The sequence below is a fragment of the Moschus berezovskii genome, chromosome 1 (assembly GCF_049115385.1).
Source record: "Moschus berezovskii isolate FMDL1 chromosome 1, NW_MosBer_1.0, whole genome shotgun sequence".
Taxonomy (NCBI): Eukaryota; Metazoa; Chordata; class Mammalia; order Artiodactyla; family Moschidae; genus Moschus; species Moschus berezovskii.
This window is the reverse complement of record NC_142460.1, coordinates 92,942,819-92,957,238: the sequence shown is the minus strand read 5'-3', so window position 1 is coordinate 92,957,238 and position 14,420 is coordinate 92,942,819. Positions and strand designations below refer to the sequence as shown.

Genomic DNA, 14,420 nt, shown 5'->3' with positions numbered 1-14,420 from the left:
AATTGTACAATTTACTGGGTTTTAGCAGATTTACAGAATTGTGCAACCATCACCACAATGTAGCTTTGGAACACCTTCATCATCCCCAAGAAAAACCTGTACGCGTTAGTAATCACTTCCAGTTGCTCCCTTTGCCTCTGTCCCAGTTCTAAACAGCCACTAATCTACTCCTTACCTCTGAAGTGGCTGTTTCTCATACAACATGTGGTCTTTTGCAAATGACCCTTTTCACTTTTGAGGTTCATTCATGAAGGCAATGGCAAACCACTCTAGTACTCTTGCCTGGAAAACCCCATGTATGGAGGAGCCTGGAAGGCTGCAGTCGGTGGGGTCGCTAAGGCTCGGACACAACTGAGCGACTTCACTTTCACTTTTCACTTTCACACATTGGAGAAGGAAATGGCAACCCACTCCAGTGTTCTTGCCTGGAGAATCTCAGGGACCGGGGAGCCTGATGGGCTGCCGTCTATGGGGTCACACAGAGTCAGACACGACTGAAGTGACTTAGCAGCAGCAGCAGCAGCATGTGAAAGCATGTATCAGTGCTTCATTTCTTAAAAATTCAATTATCATTTTAAAAATTTAGATAAGAAAAAACATTCACCATTTCCAATGATTTTCATTTCTTTATGTAGATGCACATTTCCATCTGGCATCGTTTTCCTTCTGTCTGAAGGATTAGGTTTAACATTTCTTATAGTGTAGGTGTGCTAGTGGTAACTTCTTTCAGCTTTTATATATTTGAAAGTTTTCTTTCCCCTTCTGTTTTAGAAGGTATTTCCACAGGATACACAATTATAAGCTGACAATTTTGTTTTCCTTTCAGTACTTTATAGATGCTGCTCCTTATCTTCTGGCTGCATTGTTGCTTACATAAAGTCTGTTGCAATTTTTTCCTCTATGTGTATTTTCTTCCTGACAGGTTTTTTTTTTTTGGTTTATAACAACAAGCATTTTTTTTAAAACTACTTTTCTAGAGCAGTTTCAGGTTCACAGACAATTGAGCCTAAGGTCTGAACATTTCTAAGATTTTCTACCACTGATTTTAAACAATGATCATGTGTCTCTGTGTAGTTTTCATCATATTTCCTGTGTTCATTCAGAATTCACTGAACTTGCATCTGTGGGTTTATACTTTCCATTAAATTTGGGGGATGGGGAATCAGTCATTTTTAAAAGTTTTTTTAAAAAAATTTTTTACTGGAGGATAGCTGATTTACAGTGTTGTGTCAGTTTCAGGTGTATGCCAAAGTGAATCTCCACTCCTTTTTAAGACTCTTTTCCCATATAGGTCATTACAGGGTACTGAATAGAGTTCCTGTGCTATACAACAGATCTTTAAGTTCTTGCTTTGTTGTTTGTTTTTTTTTTTAATGTCTCCCCTTCCCCTCCTTTGGAGACTTCAGTTATTAGTCTGCCTGAAACTGTACCATGGATATTCACTTTTGTTTCAGTCTTTTTTCTCTAAATTTTATTTTGGATGGTTTCTGTTGCTATGGTTTTCAAATACACTAATCTTATTCTGTGATATCTAGCCTATTGTTAGTTTTGTCCAGTGTATTTTCCAAATCTAAAATTTTGATTTGTTCTTTTTTCTCTCTCCCTTTGCTTCTTAATATGCTGAATCTTTCATTTACATTCTTCAACATATGGGATATAATTATGTAATACTTTAATGTCCACATCTACTAACTCTATCACCCGTGTCATTTTAGGACTGATTTCAATTGATGGATTGTACTAATTATGGGTCTTTGCATGCCTGAAAAATGTCAACTAGGTACCAGACATTGACTTTTTTTTTCCTTGATAGGTGTAGGTATTTTTGTATTCCTATAAATAAATATTTGTGCACTTTATTCTGGGATACAGATAGGTGATTCTTAGCTATCTACACATATAGGAGAGAGTTTAGAAACAATTGATCCTTTAGGTATTATTTTAATCAGTGAGCTGATTCTACCTAGAAACAGTATTCTTCAGATCTAGGAAATTTTTTCTATTATTTGGTCATTTTCGTCTATCTGTCATTATTAGTTAGATCAGTGCATTTTGGTCTAATCTTGTAACTGTTATCTTTTCTCTCCTATTTTCCATCTTTGAACTTTTAACTGGGAAATTTTTCTTGAGTATCTTCTAATCCTTTGCCTGTTGCTTTCTTTTGTTTGTGTTGGTAATCCTAACTGCTGATATTCTAAGAATTACTTCTCATTGTTCTCTGACCATTTTTTATCTGAGAATACTTTTCCCATTTCATGGATGCACTTTCTCTCTTTGAAGATCATATAGTTTATGTGTGTGTATAGGCTGGGTTTTTTCCCTGGCTGTTTCTTCTACATTCCTATTTCATCCCCTGTTGTTTTGGACTCTTATGTTAAGGGTTTTTTATATTATAGCTTTAAAAACTGTCTTCTCCTAAGCAAAACACTGGGGCAGAAGGAACCTCCTGAGGCCTAAGGAAAAGGAGATAAAGATATGGGCCCATCATCTGACTCTTTAGATGTCAGAGAGAACTGGGTTAAGATAGCTACTGATCCTTTGCTGTCTACTTGCACAAAAAGTATTTAAAAAGTTAACTAGGAGATAAGTAAGCATTTTCATTAAAGATGGGTGCGGAGTATCCAAAATATTTTCCCCAGGACATTCTGTTTATTCTGAGAAAAATCTTCCAGTCTCTGTCTGAGGGCTTTGACTCAAAGTTGCTGCTACTGCTAAGTCACTTCAGTCGTGTCCGACTCTGTGTGATCCCACAGACGGAAGCCCACCAGGCTCCCCCGTCCCTGGGATTCTCCAGGCAAGAACACTGGAGTGGGTTGCCATTTCCTTCTCCAACGTGTGAAAGTCAAAAGTGAAAGTGAAGTCGCTCAGTTGTGTCCGACCCTTAGCGACCCCACGGACTGCAGCCTACCAGGCTCCTCCATCCATGGGATTTTCTAGGCAAGAGTACTGGAGTGGCTTGCCACTGCCTTCTCCGTACAAGTGCTCTAAAAGCAGGGCAGAAGAGTTCAGCATGTTACCATTCTTGAATCTGCTTTTTTCATTCTCTATCTCTTTCTGACTCCTCTGACAAGAATAAGGAGCCTCTCAGATTTAATTCTCCTCAAATAAATGTATAAATGATTTTGTTTTCTGTTCTCCCAGAGGATGGAATTCATGACTGTGGAATAAAGAAGGGGCCCTGAGGGCCTTCAAAACACCCTATATGTTCGTTGGTCAAAAAGTTCCTTTGGTTTTTTTAAGTAAAAATAAAAGACACATTTTTCACTTTCACCAAGAACTTTATTGAACAATGAATTCAAAAAAATCACCATTTTGTTCTACTACTTTCTGCTACTTTTCTGGTAACTTCGTAATTTCATCTTCCCAAAACTTTTTATCTTTTTGAGCAAAGAACTGATCCAGGTACCTTCATAATCTTCCAGGGAATTGAAAATCTTTTCAATTAAGAGAATTTTGCAAAGACTGAAATAAATGGGACATCTGAAGGTGCAATGAGTGGTGAATACAGAGGATGAAACAGAACTTCCCAGCCGAGCTTCCAGTTTTTGTCTGCTCATCAAAGAAACAAGGGATTTTGTGTTACCCAGACGGAAGATTATGCATTTTCTGTTGACTAACTCTGGACACTTTTCATCAAGTGCTGCTTCCAACTGGTCTAACAGGGAGCAGTATTTGTTGGATTCAGTAATTTGGTTTTCCAGAAGGAGCTCATAATAGAGGACTCCCTTTTAATCCCACCATATACACAACATCACCTTCTTTGAATGAAGACCAACCTCTGGTGTGGTTGGTGGCGGTTCATTTTGCTTGCCCCACAATCTTCCATTTCACACTCTTGTACAATATCCACTTTCACAATTTGTTTTAAAACTGAAATGCTTTTATTATGTTTAAGTAGAGAAGTGCATGCAGAAATATGGTCAAGAAGGTTCGTTTCGCTTAACCTATGTGGAACCAATCCAAACATCAAATCAAGTAACATAGCCAAGCTGGTGCAAATAATTTTCAACACTTGATTTGGATATTTTGAATATGTTGGCTATCTCCCACAAGATGTAATGTTGACTGTTCTCAATTAATGTCTCAATTTGATCACTAAAAACTTCAACTGGTTTATAGGAGAACGCGGATGATCGTCCAGGAAGAAATCTCCAGGATGAAGCTTCGCAAACCACTTTTGACATGTTTGATGAGTCACAGCACCTTCTCCACATACTACACGAATCTAATTTTTGTATTTCAGTTGCATTTTTACCTTTCTTTAAATAATAAAGCATAATATGCCAAAAATGTTGCTTCTTTCTTCCATTTTCAATATTAAAATGGCTACATAAAAATTCACCAATTTTGATAAGGTTTTTAAAAAATTTTTTAAATTATTTATTTACTTGTTTCTTTTTGGTTGCACTGGGTCTCTGTTGCTGTGTGCAGGATTCTCATTGTGCTGGCTTCTCTTGTTGGGGAGCACAGGCTCTAGGTGTGCTGGCTCAGTAGTTGTGGCAACGGGCTTAGTTGCCCTGAGGCATGTGAGATCTTCCTGGACCAGGGATGGAACCTGTGTCCCCTGCATTGGCAGGAAACTCTTAACCACTGGACTACCAGACAAGCCCTTGAAAAGTTTTTTTAAATGCATGCTGATATGACAGCTGTCACAACACAATCTAACAAAACTGTTTCAAATGAAGTTAGAGATCACTAAGCACCAGTAAAGTCATTGTACAGAAAAAAACAAACTAACCCAAATAGATATCAGCCAACCCAATAGATATTCAACTAATTCTCCCCTTTTCACCCTAAGTATTACACAAACCCACACACACACTACTGTGTACCTCTAAATCCTGAGCTTCTGAGATTTTTACAAAGGAAACTGGTTCACTTCTTATAAACATTCCCTTCTGCAAATGCTTAGGATTAATGTCTTCCTCTGTTCTGCTTAGTCAGTTAGTGCTTCTCCACTTCACTCTTCCAAATACGTATTAAATCTCTTGTATACTACTGTCTTCTCTCTCATTCTCTTTGCCCTTGTGATAGAAAAAATAATTCTTTTTTTTTTTTTACTATCATTTTAGTCGTGTCTAGGGAGGGACAGTAAATAGACACATGTGGTCAATCTGCCACATTTTACCAGAAGATTCTCCTAATAGGCTATGGTAGGAGGACAGGGCATATTGGTTGTGAAAAGGACCAGAGGGAAATGCAACTGTTAAGTCTAATGTAAATTATACCACCTTTACTGAAACATAAAGTTACACCGCTCATAAACATCGCTCATTTCGACTAGGCAGTGAATAATCTCTCTACTTTTTCAATTATGTCCTTCAACTTCTAACCTGGCATCCTATATACAGGAGGAAATTATTTATTAATCAACTATAAACTAAGAGTTGACTTTTAAAATTATTATTATTTATTTTGGCTGTGCTGGGTCTCTGCTGCAGTGCACAGGCTTATTTATGGTATGAGGGATCTTAGTTCTTTGACCAGGGATTGAACCCAGGCCTCCTGTATTGAGGGCGTGGAGACTTATCCACTGGACCACCAAGGAAGTCCCAACAGTTGACTTTTTATATGGCTGTGAACTGTTGTCAGAAAAACATACAATTTCTTGTACTTTATAAAAATATTTGTTTCTTCTTTTTAAAAAAATCTGCTCAGCATTCCACTTCTGATGTGTAGATAGTTGAGAAAAATGCTATTTTCTTATATGATTCTGATTACAGATGACTGGTCCAAGGTAGGCATTTATTCAAGCCACATCAGCCCTACTATCCCACACACTTCCAGCCAGTTAGACTGGTTAAGGGGTGAATTCCTAAACTGAGTCAGACTTAGCACCTTTAGAATATTTTCAACTTGGGAATGCTGAAAAATTTAGAGACAATTAATATAAAGTTCCTTATATATTACTATTAGGAATACAGACTAATGAGTTTCAGGAAAGGAGTGAGAATGATTAAGCAGAACTTAAAAGCACAATACCCTAAACATCTGTTTAATTTAATTGGTTTTAATATAACACATACACACAAACACTCCCTGTATGTTAGCAGTCCTAACAGGAGAAAAAAAGAATATTAAAAAGTTATCTAAAACAAAAAGATACTGAAGCATGTTTCAAATCAAACAATATGCTGGAAGGTTATTTTTGTGTAAACAGAATCACTGTTTTATAACTCTAGAATCCAAGATCTAATGGACCAACAAGAAAACCCACAATTATCTATCTACCGGATATCCACCCAGCAACTGGGTCACTTGATGGGAAGTAATGCACCAGGGAAAGAAACTTCTTTTAATGAAACTGCACAACTTACTGGAGTGTACTGGAGAAAAAGAGATTCTTGGAGCTATTTTTCAACTTCATGAGACAGTAAAACAAGCAGGCAAGCAGCAACCTTCAGCTAAGAGGTGGGAACCCCGAGTGATGTGCTGCACAAAAGGATCCTAAGTATGCCACTACCACATCCTAAGAGGCAACACCTTATAGGCTACACATTTAAGTGAGAGTCTAAAACTAAAAAATCCTCCATTTCTTTAAAAGGAAGACTTTTCTATTTAACAGAATCAGTGATTACCCCTTTGTTCTTTTGATCCAAAACACCTTCAAACCTAACTTGTTCCATCAAGTAGAAGAGTATTCTCCAGGAAACAGGCAGAGGTGTAAGGACTGCTATTACTAATCTCAGAATTACATTTTTAGGCCAGAAAGAATATTTACAGTTCTAAGCCTCTCATCTTCAAAATCAACTGGAGGTGAAAGTGCATACAGGTTGAATAATCAGACATGAAAATTGCTTTAGTTTATAAACACACATACCACTCAACACTAGCTAACAGAATAGAGTTTTTAAAGATAAGCAAAGACGATGGCTCACTGCCATTTTCATTATCAAAACTACTCGACTTGTTAAGCCCATTTCTCACCTGGACTACTGCAAAATCCTCCTAACTAGTCTCCAACTTCAGTCTTAGACCTCCAACAAAATCTATTTTCTAGACACTACTAGCCTTGCCTATGTAAGACAGAAATGTGACCAGGTCTTTCTCCTGTTTAAAATTCTGTAATGGTTCCCCAGGAAACAGGGTAAAATGTGAGCTCTGTAGCATGGAATACAAGGCCCTTTATGACCTGCTCCCTACTTACCTCTTTAGCCTCTTCTGCTATCTGAGTTTCCAACATACATTATGCTATTATTTTCTCTTCTTCTCTGCTTTCAAATCACATTTGACTGTATTCAGCTCCACAAATGTGCTGTGATCTCACAAATGTGCAGTGGTCCTGTACCTGGGCCACTGAAATACTTTTCTAAGCATAAGACACAGTTTTTAATTACCCAGATTCTCCTATTTTCACTTACTCATCCTTTAGTCATCAGCTGTAACATCACTTCTTTAGGAAGCCTTCCCAGAAATGACATTTTATTCTATCCCGATTATCACTTTCCACAGTTTGTAATTATATGTTGTAGTTTTTTATGAGTGCCATCATAGCAGGGACACTATCTGCCTTGCTTATCAAGGAGTCTCTGTTAACTCACAGAGTGCATAAGATACATAATTAGCAGGGATGTGAAAAAAATATTTATTCAGTCAAGTTGTTATATAAAAGGTATAATTTCTAATTTTCTTAATTTTTGCAGTGACATTGATTAAAACCAATAATGAATAACTGAAGATACTCTAGAGTCTTTTTTAAATAAAAATGTTAGCCATTTGTTTAGTAAGGACAACAATAAGGGATGTAAATTTGAGTAAAATAAAATTAATATCTCTAGATCAGGCTTTATATTAGAGCTGGCAAAGATCTTAAGGTCACTGTAATTTTTAAAAATAAAAAGTTTTTTTCCCTCTTATCCTTCTGTTTCAATATGATAGACCAATTATATAGTGTAGCTCTGCCCTCCTACATCATGTTCATCATGGAACAAAATCTGCAAGAAATGCCCAAAGATGAAAAGCAATTAGCATAAAACTAGAGAGAGAAACAGCAGTTTAGGTTGCAGGCAGGAGAATGCAACTGCAGATAGATTTCTATATTTACACAAACGTGAACGTGCATACACATCCACATTCCTAACCCTCATGGCCCTGCCAGAGGTGTTAGCTTCCTAGGAGGCTGAGTTGGAAAGGGAGAAGAGCCCCAAGAGTAGGAGGAATCAAAGAGCACCCTACCTTCCAAATATTTCATCTTTTTTTTTCTCTCAGCCTAACTGAAAATTCAGTTCAGTTCAGTTGCTCAGTCGTGTCCGACTCTCCGCGACCCCATGAATCACAGCACGCCAGGCCTCCCTGTCCATCACCAACTCCCGGAGTACACTTAATTACGCACTCCTAAATATCTCCCTGTAAATGAGCTACACCAGGGACTCTAGATGTTCTACTCTCAACTACAAAATTGAAAGCAATTCTCACCAACTTGCTTTATAAATTCAAAGCAATTCTAATCCAAGCATCAACAGGTTTTGTTTTTATTTTTTAAAGTACATGATAAGCAAAGTGTAAAACTTATACAGAAGAGTCAAAAGATCCTGAAGAACCAGCTGGTACCAGATTTGCTCTATAAGGTATTAAGCATTATAAACTGTAAGATTAAGACAATATAGTATTAGTGGAGGTAAAGACAAATGAGTCAATTCAATAAACAGAAGAAAACACAGAAACAAACCCTGGCATGGAAAGCTGACAGACAATGGCTAATACTGCAGGTCAGTGCGGAAATGGTAAAAATTTCAATAAATGATCTGGGACACTGGGTTAAAAAAAAAAGTGAAAATAGATCTCCCTTTACAGGTACACAAAAATCAAATCCAGATAGCTCAAAGGTTTAAACTGTAAAACTTTCAGAAAAACCTAAGAAAATATCACTTCTAGTATGGCAAAAATTTCTTAAAACATAAAGTTAAAAAATGAATTGATCAATTTAACTACACCAAAATTAATAATCTATATTCATAAGATACCACTGAAAGGATAAAAAGGCAGTTTGTAACCTGGAAAACTATATTTAATAACACATAGTTGATGAAAAGTTAGGATATAGACTATAATGAATGTTTAAGAGAAACAATAGAAATCTGGACTAAAAGGTATGTCACAGAAAACACAAATGAGTAGTAAATTAACACATGAAAGACAATTTCCCAAGTCATCAGGGAAATCCAGATTAAAACAACATTGAGATACCACTGCACACCTCCCAAATTGGCAAATATTAAATCCCGTAATACAAGAATCTGCAAGGATATTCAACAATGGAACATATGTGTTCTGTGAGTGAGAAAGAACATTTAAAAAAAAAACCCAAAACTTTAGAAAGTAATCTGTTAAACATAATTATGTCAAACACAGGAACACATACCCTTTAACTCAGCAATACTACTGCTAAGTATTGAATACATACCTCAGAGCCACCTTTAAATCTTTGGCCAGGACCCACACCAATACATTTTACATCCTGACTCAATGAACACACAACTGAAAAGTTTCATGCAACTTTCGCAATAACTCCATTTATACTCCATTTCACTTAGTGTCACTCACTATATATATTTCATAACCCACTACTGCAGTGGTTTTTAACATTAGATGCACATTAGAATTATTTGAGGTATTAAAAAAGTTAAAAGCAAAACCAAAACTGATGTCCAGGTAAGCTCGTGAAAACTGCTTCAACTGGTTTTTGATGAAATGCTCTGTTGCATTTATGTAAATGCATGTTCAATTTGCTCACAAGCCCTACCACGCTACCATCGACATAAATGCTGGACCGTCCACACTTTCTCTTTCATTCTGTACTCTTCTTTTCCCCTTTCCAAGGCTGTCCCCAAGTACCTTTTAACCTATTGTGAGCATTTGCCTATCCCAATTTTGTATTCTGCTCTCCACAGGCAAGTAATTTCCACCCTTTGAGCAATTTTTTCTGGTACTAACCTCCATACATGTTTTTTTCTAACCTCTTTAATTATAAATACTGTGTTTACAGTGCCATTTTTAGGTTTTCTTACTGACGTACTACTATGGTACTACTATGGATGTGTTAGTGCTCTCCAACACATCCACTCTTTCTGCCTCTTCTCATGCTTCCTTTTTGGTTCATTTCCCAATTTCCCCCTTAAACTTTCACTTCACTCAGTCTAAGCATGTATATATTTCATTCTCAAACATGCCAAATACACATGCTACCACATCTGCTAAATTAATTTTAAAAACATACCTCCACGACTCTTTTCAGTTACAAACACCCATGAAATCTTAAAAATAAGAGGAAATTTAGAGATATACACTAAAATGAACAGTTTTTCAACTGTTCAACGATTATATCCTGCCTGCTATCTAAATTTCCTAAGACTTGATTCCATATTAACCTCATTCAAATTTTCACTGATTATGTATTTTCAACTCAAATTAAATATATTTATTATTATATACCAAGCACTGTTTTACCTCTCCATGTAAACTTACACATACAAGTGGAAAAATATCTTTACGTCCACTTTACTAGCGGTGTCATACTGCCATGCTTAGTATAATAAAGTAATCTCTAACCTTTACTCTAAAATCCATTACCAGTTCATAATCCCCTGCATGTATGCTAAATCGCTTTAGTCGTGTCCAACTCTGTGTGACTCCATGGACTGCAGCTTGCCAAGCTCCTCTGTCCACGGGATTCTCCAGGCAAGAATACTAGAGTAGGTTGCCATGCCCTCATCCAGGGGATCTTCATGACCCAGGGATCAAACCCACGTCTCGTATGTCTCCTGCATTGGCAGGTGGGTTCTTTACCACCTGGGAAGCCACCCTTTACCACCTTTACCACCTAGAGTCACCTGGGAAGACCCCCTCTCCAAATTCTAAAATCCATAAAGCTCTGAAAACCGGAAGTTATTTCCTTAGTTTGACACCAAAACAAATTTAGTGAATTCAACTTATGTAGACAATTTACAATCTTTATCCCATTTTGCATGACTAGACCAGTGGTTCTCAACTGGAGGCAACTTTGCCCCACAAGGGAATCTGGCAATGTCTGGAGAAATTTTCAGTTTTTGCTACTGGGTAGGAGGTGCTACTTCTAACATCTAACACATAAAAGCTAGGAATGGTGCTTAACATTCTACAGTACACCAGGCAGACCTCTGCAACAAAGCTTTATTTTGCTCCCAAATGTCAACTTTACTGAGGAAGAGAAACATTGGACTAAATTCTTGTTTACGGAAGATACATTAGTATGTTGATTACTGAGTGCTGCCCCAGAAGAATCTGAGGGTGTTATAGAATACATGATAAAAAGACATTATCAGTACTACTCAAAAGTCAGAAAAACTCTTAATTCCAAACCAAAGCTAACTCCTGAGACTGGAGACAGGAGACCGTAGACTCTGTACTTCCATTCTTCTATTAAGTCTTTCTCAAATATCATGATTTGCATTAAAGCTGGGAAGCCATGAACTATGGTCCAAGTCTTAGAAAATGAAGGAGAGGAGAACAGAAATTCACTGGACCTAACAAGCAGGATGAGCAGCAACTTTCGTTTTATTCTTTTCTATTACACTTTAAAATAAACTAATCTTTCTTTCTTTTTTTTAGTGCACAGCGCAGCTTGCAGAATCTCAGTTCCCCAACCAGGTGAATTTGGCCCTCAGCGGTGAAAGTGCACAGTCCTAACCACCGGACCTCCAGGGAAGTCCCAAACTAGCCTTCCTAACAGTGCCCATTTACTACCATCAATTGTATGTTTACCGTTTGCACCATAAAAGGTATCAGCTTACTATACTTAATTAAAAAAACATTAAAACCAAAACACAGTAACTGAGACTCTTGAAACCACAGTAGCTATTTACCTTTCTCTGTGCTTGAAAATATAGAGATGATTTTATTCCTGGGCTTTTTTTCCTCTGGAACGGAAGGCAAAGGTTTCAAACTGTGATTGGCTGATAAAGGGTCTTTGCCTCCAGTGCTAAAAATAGTACTGCTCATTCGCACCGGGGGCGCCGGAGGCTTGTCTTCCAGTTCTCCGTTATCAGACATGATTCAGAATTATGATACGGCCTGAAACAGACAGTCAAAAAATACAGTTAACAACAAGGTAAAAAATAGAATGGACAAGCAGAAGACAGTAATAATCCCCTCCTCAATTTCAAATTTTAAAAAGTTATCCATTTAAAGTTGTAAAACAAGAGATGAAATTGCCTGCAATCCGGCAATCTCCCCTAACAAAGTTGGTAAACGGGGAGCTAAGAAAATCTTTGAAAAGTCATATCCTGTTAAAAAGAGGACTATGATGATTTTTGGAAAGCATGATGACACTGACATATCAGAGAATATCAACTGAATAGTAAGAGTTAAGTATTCCAATGAACAGACAGATGACACGGAGTCTTTAAAAAAAAAAATTCCAAGAAGACTATGTCCTGACCAGGCAATAATAGGATATATGTCTCTGACAGGTTCACTTCCAGAGCAGACAGAATGCTTGCTATTAATAAATACCAACCAATAGCCTCCAAATCTGATTCACGTTCACTAGCCTGGGATTACAATTTAACCCCCATACAAACTTTGGTAAAGCACCAGAACATGCCACTGGTACAGTATGTGGTTTCTCTGAAAATCTGAACATCTAACTACATACGTTAAGCCTCTCCAAGTCAGGAAACACTGACAAAAGTAAATCCAGAGTGTGGCCAAATCCCAAGGTTCTGTCATCCTATGATGCCCTGTCCAAGCTGTCTAGTTACTCTCCTTATCCACATGGCTAATAAAGTGGAAATATCAACTTTGTTTATGTATGCTTATACACATTTATTTTATGTCTTTAAAAAAAAGTAGATTACACACATTTAAAATCAGCAGTAAAAGAGAAGAGATGCCTAACTTATGAATTCTGATACCAAACTGTATAGCTAGGAAATAACACAATATCCTCCTAAACAAAATTTTAATTTGAAATTAGATCCTAATTTGAAAATAACACAACTTGATATACGTAAGCCAACAAAACCTTGTATATGTACAATGAAAAGAATGCAACTGGTTTTAGATAAAATTTAAAATAATTTTTAAAAATTTTACTTTAGTCTAAAATGCTAGTATGTGAAGAAAAGTAGATATAATTAGAGAAGAATTGAGGGATGAAGAATTATACCTAATTCCACTCCAAATTTTATAGCTTTTGTTCTCCTTGACAAAGCACTACTGTATAATTTATATGTCATATAACAGTTATTTTTCAGCCTACAAAAGAGAAAGAAGGTAAAGGGGAAAATAAACATTTCTGAAGGTAACCAGCTGGAGAAAAGAGAAAGACTGTCTGAAGTGAAATTCAACTACTGGTGATCAAAGAAATGAGGGTGCTTGCTATCTAAGAAGGCAGTGTAGATAACATACAGTCAGATGATTCTATCAGACCAAACTAGTCACATCCTGTGGATTACTTGATGAATTGATAAACCAAGACAGATGATCAGCTTTGATGTGACCAAACATTAAGACAAAACAGATTAATCCTAGAGAAGCTCTTTTTTTTTGCCTTTTTATACAAAAAAGGCAGAGTGTTGACGAATTAATGTTTTCAAACTATGGTGGTGGAAAAGACTCTTAAGAATCCCTTGGAAAGCAAGGAGATCAAACTAGCCAATCTTTTTCTTTTTATTTATTTATTTAAATAGGAGGCTATTTACTTTACAATATTGTAGTGGCTTTTGCCATATATTGACATGAATCAGCCACGGCGCACAGGTGCTCCCCATCCAGAACCCCCACCCACCTCCCTCCCCATCCCATGCCCCAGGATCATCCCAGTGCACCAGCTGTCTCATGCATTGAACCTGGAGCTGCCATCCACTTTATATATGATAATATACACGTTTCAATGCTACCCTCTCAAATCATCCCACCCTCGCCTTCTCCCGCAGAGTCCAAAAGACTGTTCTTAACATCTGTGTCTCTTTTGCTGTCTCGCATATAGGGGCATCATTATAATCTTTCTAAATTCCATATATATGCATTAGTATAATGTATTGGTCAAACCAGCCAATCTTAAAGGAAATCAACCCCAAATATTCATTGGAAGGATCAATGCTGAAGCTGATGCTATACTTTGGCCACCTGATGCAAACAGGTGACTCACTGGAAAAGACCCTGATGTTGGGAGAGATTGAGGGCAAGAGAAGGGGACAACAGAGGATGAGATGGCTGTATGGCATCACCAACTCAATGCACATAACTTGGGCAAACTCCAGGAGATGGTGAGGGACAGGGAAGCCTGGCGTGCTGTGGCCCACGGGGTCGTGAAAAATCGGACATAACTTGGTGACTGAACAACAACAAGCTCGCTTTTATCTTAATCACTAGTTACAATATGGAAACTGCACACTGAGATTTTGATTACACTGTGAATTGCTCCTACTTACACAAGTTAA

General features: G+C 37.2%; 1 protein-coding gene across 2 annotated transcripts in view; it reads right to left on the bottom strand.

Moving 5' to 3' along the window:
- PAK2 (p21 (RAC1) activated kinase 2) overlaps window positions 1-14,420 on the bottom strand; it is an 87,598-nt gene that overhangs the window by 33,510 nt on the left and 39,668 nt on the right. For both annotated transcript variants that reach the window (XM_055405016.2, XM_055405094.2), the window contains exon 2: window positions 11,841-12,048. In XM_055405016.2, coding sequence (XP_055260991.1) covers window positions 11,841-12,027 — 187 coding nt within the window. In that variant the 5' untranslated portion in view covers window positions 12,028-12,048. The remainder of the gene's footprint in view (window positions 1-11,840; window positions 12,049-14,420) is intronic.